The sequence below is a fragment of the Denticeps clupeoides genome, chromosome 15 (assembly GCF_900700375.1).
Source record: "Denticeps clupeoides chromosome 15, fDenClu1.1, whole genome shotgun sequence".
In the NCBI taxonomy this organism is placed as follows: Eukaryota; Metazoa; Chordata; class Actinopteri; order Clupeiformes; family Denticipitidae; genus Denticeps; species Denticeps clupeoides.
Window position 1 is genome coordinate 20,027,051 of NC_041721.1, and position 8,115 is coordinate 20,035,165.

Genomic DNA, 8,115 nt, shown 5'->3' on the forward strand with positions numbered 1-8,115 from the left:
AAACAGGATACACATGAAAAAACAAGTGCAAAATGAGCAGAGATGTGCAAAATGGGCAGAATGTTAGGAGGTGTATAAGGCTAGGTGAAGAAGCTCTTGCAGTGTCTAACAGTTACAGTTCTGATGCTGCAGAACTGTCTGCCAAATAGTAGGAAGGTTGTAGAGGTCAGAGGGTACATAGAGGTAGACCAATGCCTTCATCTTGCAGGAACTGCTGACACACTCCCGCCACATTAGGTCTAGCAATGTCTTGCATTAGGAGAAACCTAAGGCCAACCGGCTCAGCATATGGTTTCACAAGGGGTCTGAGGATCTCATCTCAGTACCTAATGGCAGTCAGGCTACCTCTGGCGAGCACATGGAGGGCTGTCTGGTCTCTCAAAGAAATTTGAGCCACATCCCACATCTGACCCACATCCTGACCCACATCCAAACCGGTCATGCTGGAGGATGTTGCAGGCAGCAGAACCTTCTTCATGACATCTCCGGACTCATCTGTCACATGTGCCCAGTGTGAACCTGCTTTCATCTGTAAAGAACACAGGGCACCAATGGCGAATTTGCCAATCTTGGTGTTCTCTGGCAAATGCTTAACATGCTGCATGGTGTTGGGCTTTAAGCAAAACGTCGGAACCTCATACCACCCTCATGGAGTCTGTTTCGCAGGGCTCTGGCAATGCTTTTCCTGTTACATGCCTGATCATGAACACTCATTTGGGAAAAGCTTGTTTCTTGTTTTGCTTCTCTTATAGTCTCCGTCCTTAGACTGACAGGGACTGACAGCAGCTGAAGCCCGTCAGAAGCCAGTCTACAGGTGGAGCTTTCTATTTGTCAGTGCTCTGAACCGGAAGGAACTTATCTGCATTCATGCTCTTGACTTTGGTGTTATGACTCTGTACAGATATCATGTAAAGTAATGGGCTGTGTATATATTTATATATTTTTAGTTATTTGACTGTGTAGAGTTTATACTTTTAAGTTTGACCCGGTTAGTACGTGCACACACCTTCATAGGATAGCTTCTGTTAGACCTACAAGCAGTAGCAAGCGGGTGCCAAACACATGTAAGTGGAGGGTCAGGAGGAAAGCCAGGGTGTCAATAACAGTTAGACTAAGACTGGAAATGGTCCTCGCCTCGATTCTGTTGTAAATAGACCTTTGTCTCCTTTTTTGCACTACCTTGGCTTTCCTGGTTTATTCACAGTACACCCTTGTTTCCCATGACCAAGACAAGCTTGCTATAATGGGAACACATTCAACAGGCAGCCAGACCAACAGCGACCAGGAACTTCCACAGCGATTTCCTCTGGATGACAGCATGTTGCGTGAGCCCACCATGATGCTTGGACCATCTGGGCCATTGTCATCATGTGTTTTCCCACCAGCAGGTTTATGGAGGCTCATACTGCCTCTTTCACACTGTTTAGGGTGAGCCAGAGTCTTTTTTCCCCAGCTGGTCAATTGTTGGTCAAGCCAAAGTATGAACTGGACCATGAAACAATGGAACAGGGAATGTGTCATGTGATTGTGTAATTTACCCAAGGACGAGATGTGAGTAGGAGAAACTGCCAATATGCAATCTACTTAAAGCCTAAAGCAACATAATGTTCCATGCCACAATGGAAATAATTCAGGTTTAAGATGCTGAATTGGTTTCCTAATTCACTAGATCCATTCACAAACCCAAATCCATTACAGCATGTGTAGTAGATGGTGGAAAAACAAGATAACCCTTTTTGATAACACCTTGCAACTTGATGTTGATTCAGGTATTTTACAGCATGCAAAGTACTGACAGAAATAAATGATTATGCAGCATTTACATGAATAAATACGAATCACATAATAATTTTAAGTAATCAGCAGTAACCAAAAAGCAGGTCAATGTGCAAACACATTGCAGGATTTTAGGTGGGAACTGTGGGAAGAATTCATTTCCATGTATAGGCAGTTTTTCACACATACCTTCCTGGCTTTTCTTGCCATTCCTATGTCGCCTGGGGATGATTGCTTTTTCATAGCCCCCCATCTCAGTTAAGCTGGACATGCAGGTCTTATTTTTAGAGCCTTGCTTTGCAGGACAGTACACAGGGGTTGCTGGAAATGACTGGCCCTCTACACAGGGACCAGAAACCTGAAGGGAAAACAAAATTGTAATTATTTTATAATCTACTAGTACTATGTGTTATTAATGAATAAGCTGAACAGTCGATATCCCAATCAGTCAGTATATCAAATTAACTGAAGAATTTTTACCTGCTGAACTGGCATGACTAGAACAAACCCATTGTATTTGCATTGGGTGAGAAATTGTTCAGAATTATTCTGTTCCCTTTAAGCAGCAATTACAATTAGAATTGTTTGAGAATTTGGGTATTTATATACTGTAAACATTTATATGTTAAAAGATTCACTAAAATTAAATTCATCCTAGCCTTACATAGCCAGACTGTCAAGATGAAAATTTTTAAAAATTAAAACACACATAGTACTAAACACTCTTCATCTGAATGTTTAGTCAGTTTGTCAGTGTCCAACTAAACTATTGAGAAAAGTTATCTGCATGACATTTGATTTCCAGAGTATTTAATTTAAGAGACGACAGCCTCAATCCCGTACTTGTCTCTGTAATAGACGAATATGCAAGTGATATAAAAACTACAATTCTATTGAAGTTGGGACTAACTCCTTTTGTGAAAAATTTTAATGAAAACAGAATACAATGATTTTCAAATCCTTTTCAACCTATATTTGAAATTGAATACACTACAAAGACAAGATAAATGTTCAAACTGTTAAATTGCAAATCTTTACCTATCTTTACGCATACTGACTGACTGAAAAAAAGATTAGCAAAAAAGATTTGCTAATCATTGTATTCTGTTATTTACCTATTACACATTGTCCCAACTTCATTGGAATTGGGATTATAAAGTAATTTATGTTTAATTCGACTGATATGCAAAACATTTTGTGAAAGTAATGCTATTAAAAGGTTCTTCAGTAACATCTGAACAAGTTACATTTGTGATGACAGCAGTGAGAGGAAGGTCACCTGTTCAGGCTGGAATGACTGCAGTCCCAGTGACCCAGCTTCTGTGCCACCACATTGAGCCGCTGGGGGGACAGTGTTGTTAACCACTAAGTTGCTGTTGCCAGAAGACACCTGAGAGGAGAGTGGTTGGATTTGACTGGACAGAAGTTGGTGAGATGGCTGGTGTTGAAGGTATGATGCCCCAGGGTGGATAGTCTGTGAGTTTCAAAATGGAGTTTACAAACTCTTTTTATGTTTATGGGTACATTGTAAGAACACAAGGTTTCTGCTCAGACTGTTTGGCTCCAACAGCAATGCTTAGCTTATGATATAGCAAGTACATAAGGTTGTAAACAGAGGTCATTTGGTCCATTGAGCTCAATTGGAGATATATTAGAAAGTTTGTCTAGCTCAAATTTGAAGGAATACATGGCTGAATGTCATATGTATCCGCGATTATCAAACTTATTTGTCCTGGGGGATACAAGGGGAAGGGGCACACAAGACGTTTTGAGATCAGACCTGATCTGACTAAAATTTGATTTTGAGGTGCCAAAGCAAGGTAATTGAATCATTTTTTGATGAAAATGTATTTTTACATGTGAAATAAGAACTAGTTCTAAAATATTTATTTTCCTAATGTAAAATTTTTAAGTTTTCAAAATCTAAAATAAGCAGTTCAAACTAATGTTAAAGGTGTAAACATTACTGTTATAACATCCCGTGGAACAGAAATACCTATGCCCCAGCAAGCAAAGGATACATTTTGTTGTGTCACTATGTGCTGTGTATCACAGTGACAATCACTTAACTTTCAGCAAAAAGAAGTCAACTAAATCATACAAAATAAACTTTAAAATATTTGTTAAATCTAAAATCTCATAAACTTAATAATTACTAAATCTTTACGCCACTGGAAATTTCTCAAAAACAGGTACCACAGCAGCTTTGAGTTAACGGTCACCCTACTCCACATCCATTCCCACCTGGGCTGTCATGACGTCCCATATACGACTTGTAAAATGTGTGGGGTGAGCAGTGCTGTTGTACGTGGTGGGTATGTCTTTTTATATTTGTGCCATATTCAAGCAATCGTAACGTGCACATAAAATGTCATCTGAGCGAACAAATATTTATTCTGTGCATTTTATTCATTTCTTTTGGTCACAAAATTGCCTAGAGAGATTTTACGAAACCCTGTGAAAAGTAATAAGCACTTTGTAATAACAAACTTTATTAAATAACTTCTAATAAATTTTAACTAGACAACCAGGATGGTTTCTAGCAGGTCTGAAAGTTTAAGATTAAAATTAAAGATTCTCCTAAAAAAAGCTTTTAAACCTATTAAACCTAAACCTAGGAGCAGGCATTTGAGGAAATTACGTCATCAACACTTCCTGCTTGGTGCAAACAGGAAGTCATATCTCTGGGGCAGTGGTGGCCTAGCGGTTAAGGAAGCGGCCCTGTAATCAGAAGGTTGCCGGTTCGAATCCCGATCTGCCAAGGTGCCACTAAGGTGCCACTGAGCAAAGCACCATCCCCACACACTGCTCCCCGGGTGCCTGTCATGGCTGCCCACTGCTCACTCAGGGTGATGGGTTAAATGCAGAGGACAAATTTCACTGTGTGTATCGTGTGCTGTGCTGCTGTGTATCACATGTGACAATCACTTCACTTTTTTTTTTATTCTCCAGAATGATTGATACTGCAAGTAAAATCAGTACTGAACATTTTCTAAGTAAATATATTTCTAAAGGTGCTATTGACACAACCAATCCAATAAAACCATAGATGGCCAAAATTTATGTTGGCTGAGTGTTTGGGATCATAGTCTTGCTGAAACGTCCTGCCTTGCTTCATCTTTATCATCCTGGTAGTTGGTGATGTGTTCAATAATTATTTTACCTGCTGTATGTACACAAGCATGTACATCATATACAGAGATGGCAGACTTTCCTTTGGCTAATGATCATGGATGGAGGAACCTGCTTATTCATTCATAATCCATATTCATTCATATTAGTGAGGTAAGAGGGACTGACTCAGAGTAGATTCTTCCCAAAGAAGAATTATTGCAGGCATACTCACCTGGGCTGAGGCCTGCATTGCACTCATGGGTGCATCCATAGATGTGAAGGCTGAGATGGCAGACATGAGAACTTCATCACTAACCAGGACATTTCCTTGCACAAGTGTGTGTTTAATAGGAGATTGAGGCACTGTAATGTAAGTAGATACCTATTGCAGACAGAACTTAAATTATTATCTTTCTACTTACAAGGCTGTGTTTCACTACAAAACTAATGGCAAGTCGTATTAAAGTACACGATGAACAGCTTACTTGTCTGTTGGCAGGCGTATGAGGAACAGTGCTGACAGAAGCCCCTGGTCCATAGGAGTTGCTTGAAGCCAGAGACACTGTAGCCAAAGACGGTGAATGTGCCTGGCACTGTTCTCGTTTGTGGGTCATGAACACAAGTAATGAATTAAACTGTTTCTTGCACTTCCCACAGAGAAAGATGTCACTGTCATCAGCATCATCATCTGCAGAGACAAATTCTGTTAAAATCATCAACTCAGTCCTTCCCGTTAATAAGTCAGTAACACTCACTGAACCTCACTGGCTACAGCTAGGCTGAATTCCCCTAGGCGGTGTAGAGCAAGCAGGCAGGTACACTTGTTACCTTCAACCTGGGTGAATGTTCAAAAAAAGCAACCACAAATCTGTGGTGAGCCTCCAATAATAGAGATTACCACTGCCCCATGCTAGGCCACAACTGCCCCGTAAATAGCCATAACACCAGCTGAGAAAAAAAAACTAAATTATTATCAGCAACCACAAAGTCAGGAGTACAGAACATATGAGGAAGCTCATCTAGATTTAAAATTGGATTGACCACAGTGGTTTGTTTTTAACAGTGCAAAAAGGGTAATTGAGGCATTAAATTGTCTGTTGTTCTGAGCAGGTTAAACAGCAGGTTTAACAGGACCTCTTATGTTTACATTTACATTTACAGCATTTATCAGACACCCTTATCCAGAGCGACTTACAATCAGTAGTTACAGGGACAGTCTCCCTGGAGCAACTTAGGGTTAAGTGTCTTGCTCAGGGACACAATGGTAGTAAGTGGGATTCGAACCCGGGTCTTCTGGTTCATAGGCGAGTGTGTTACCCACTGGGCTACTATATTACTTCACATCTGGAACACAGTGGCTAATCAGACTGCAGTATAATGGAATGATGGAATGTGTGATCACTGGAATCACTTCACTTTCACTTCACTGCATCCTGCTTTTTCTTATTAGACTCTTGCTCCTGTTTCTTCTTTTTGTGTAAATGTCTGTAGTTAAACCTGACAAACTGATAATGCCAGGGTCAAATGAAAATACCTGTTTATTTACCTGTGATCTTTAGATTTTGTTCATAAGTGTACATTCATTAAATAAATGCTGATAATGCTTTATATAGCCATCCAAAAAGTTTAGAGGTACACATAATTAAGGTAAGGTATTTATCACATAACATAAATTAACATCTGCAAAACTGACAAGTCCCCAACATCTTAATTGTATTTACTTACTTCATAAAAAGATAAAGATTGTACAGCTCAAGAAATTATTGTATCACAATAAAACCATATATTTATCTGTGCCTGATTGAGCTGATAAGAAGAGCCCATAACAGCAAAAAAATCTTTATGCACTCTTACTGTACTCTGACACACTCCTTCCCAAGGTACTACCTATTTTTTTAGCATTCATCCTTGTGTGCAGAAAGGGTCAAAGTGTAGGGGGTGTAAACAGTGTGGACTCGAAAAGGATCAAAGCGAACTCACCAACTGGCTGTATGGAGGACGCGTCGCTCTGAGGATTTTGATCAGGAACTCCACCCTGACCATCCAGTAAGGACTGGACAGCCAATACGGTCTGATTGTCCATTCCTTTAAAAAATACGTACAGAGAAGGATTTAAAAAACAGAATTATAAAGGGTTATGAAACAATGATTACAGTACAGCTCAGATATTCACAACACCAATTATTTCAACTGGAGCATGAACAAGTGCCCATGCAGTACTTCCGTCTACTGCCATTTTCAGTGTTGTTTCGGACATTGTTCTTTTAATAAAAACAAGATCGTAAGCATTAACAGTGAACGCTGAACTTAAATCGCTGAATACATACCCTCCAGAACTTCAAATATTGCCTGTGCCATTTTAAACGGTATCACGCAGCAAGCTTAATAAGGTAGAAATCTGTGACCCGGTAGGCGGCGTGAACCGGAAGTTGCGTTATATGCTGCAGACCAATGAGACGCCGCTTTGGAGAGGTTCAGCTAGGACTTCAACAACACACAATGTTGCCAGGCGTAAAAAAAATCACATAATGTACAACATTTTGAACCCCTTCATTTTATGAAGTTATTTCATTATCACGACCAGATACAGTTCTATGTTATCATCTGGCTGCGCAGACATGTTTGGCTTGTTTATTCGCAATCGTCTCACATGCCTTTCCGAGAGCCTCTTGTCATTGCAGGATGAAAGACGGCCGGTCCCGCTCATTTCAAGCTCTGCCCACGGCTAGCCCCGCCCATTAAATTTGTCTGCCTCTGCACCAATGGGAAACTTCGGCCATTTTAAACAAGTCAGACTCCTCTGCATGTGTCCTGACATTCCATCCTACCTATTGAAATATCCTACAAAGGATGATGCGCAAGCGCAGAACAACAAAAAAAAAGTCAGAACGCCGGCAACGTTTTGATATCTTTCATATATTTATAATATATGGTCATATATTTATTCAAATTACCAATTTTTATTTCACTTTCAAGCTGATAAAGACCCAGGTTCATACTCCACTTACAACCATTGTGTCCCTAAGCAAGACACTTAACCCTGAGTGTCTCCTGGGGGATTGTCCATGTAAATACTGATTGTAAGTCACTCTGGATAAGGGCATCTGATAAACGGCGTAAATGTAAACTAAAAAAAAAAAAGTGGAGAAGAACGTTTCTGAGGGGAACCTCCACTCTGCCTGGCACCATGGCCTTCGCAAACAGTAGCCTCCAGCCCCAGAAACA

The 8,115-nt window shown here is 40.2% G+C and overlaps 1 protein-coding gene across 4 annotated transcripts in view; it reads right to left on the reverse strand.

Moving 5' to 3' along the window:
• znf341 (zinc finger protein 341) overlaps positions 1 to 7,316 on the reverse strand; it is a 30,143-nt gene extending 22,827 nt beyond the window's left edge. For all 4 annotated transcript variants that reach the window (XM_028954419.1, XM_028954418.1, XM_028954421.1 and 1 more), the window contains exons 1-6: positions 7,218 to 7,316; positions 6,871 to 6,975; positions 5,376 to 5,578; positions 5,123 to 5,272; positions 3,056 to 3,250; positions 1,966 to 2,134 (exon numbers count right to left, since the gene is read on the reverse strand). In XM_028954419.1, the coding sequence (XP_028810252.1) occupies positions 1,966 to 2,134; positions 3,056 to 3,250; positions 5,123 to 5,272; positions 5,376 to 5,578; positions 6,871 to 6,975; positions 7,218 to 7,248 (853 nt within the window). In that variant the 5' untranslated portion in view covers positions 7,249 to 7,316. The remainder of the gene's footprint in view (positions 1 to 1,965; positions 2,135 to 3,055; positions 3,251 to 5,122; positions 5,273 to 5,375; positions 5,579 to 6,870; positions 6,976 to 7,217) is intronic.
• Positions 7,317 to 8,115: the final 799 nt, after the last annotated feature.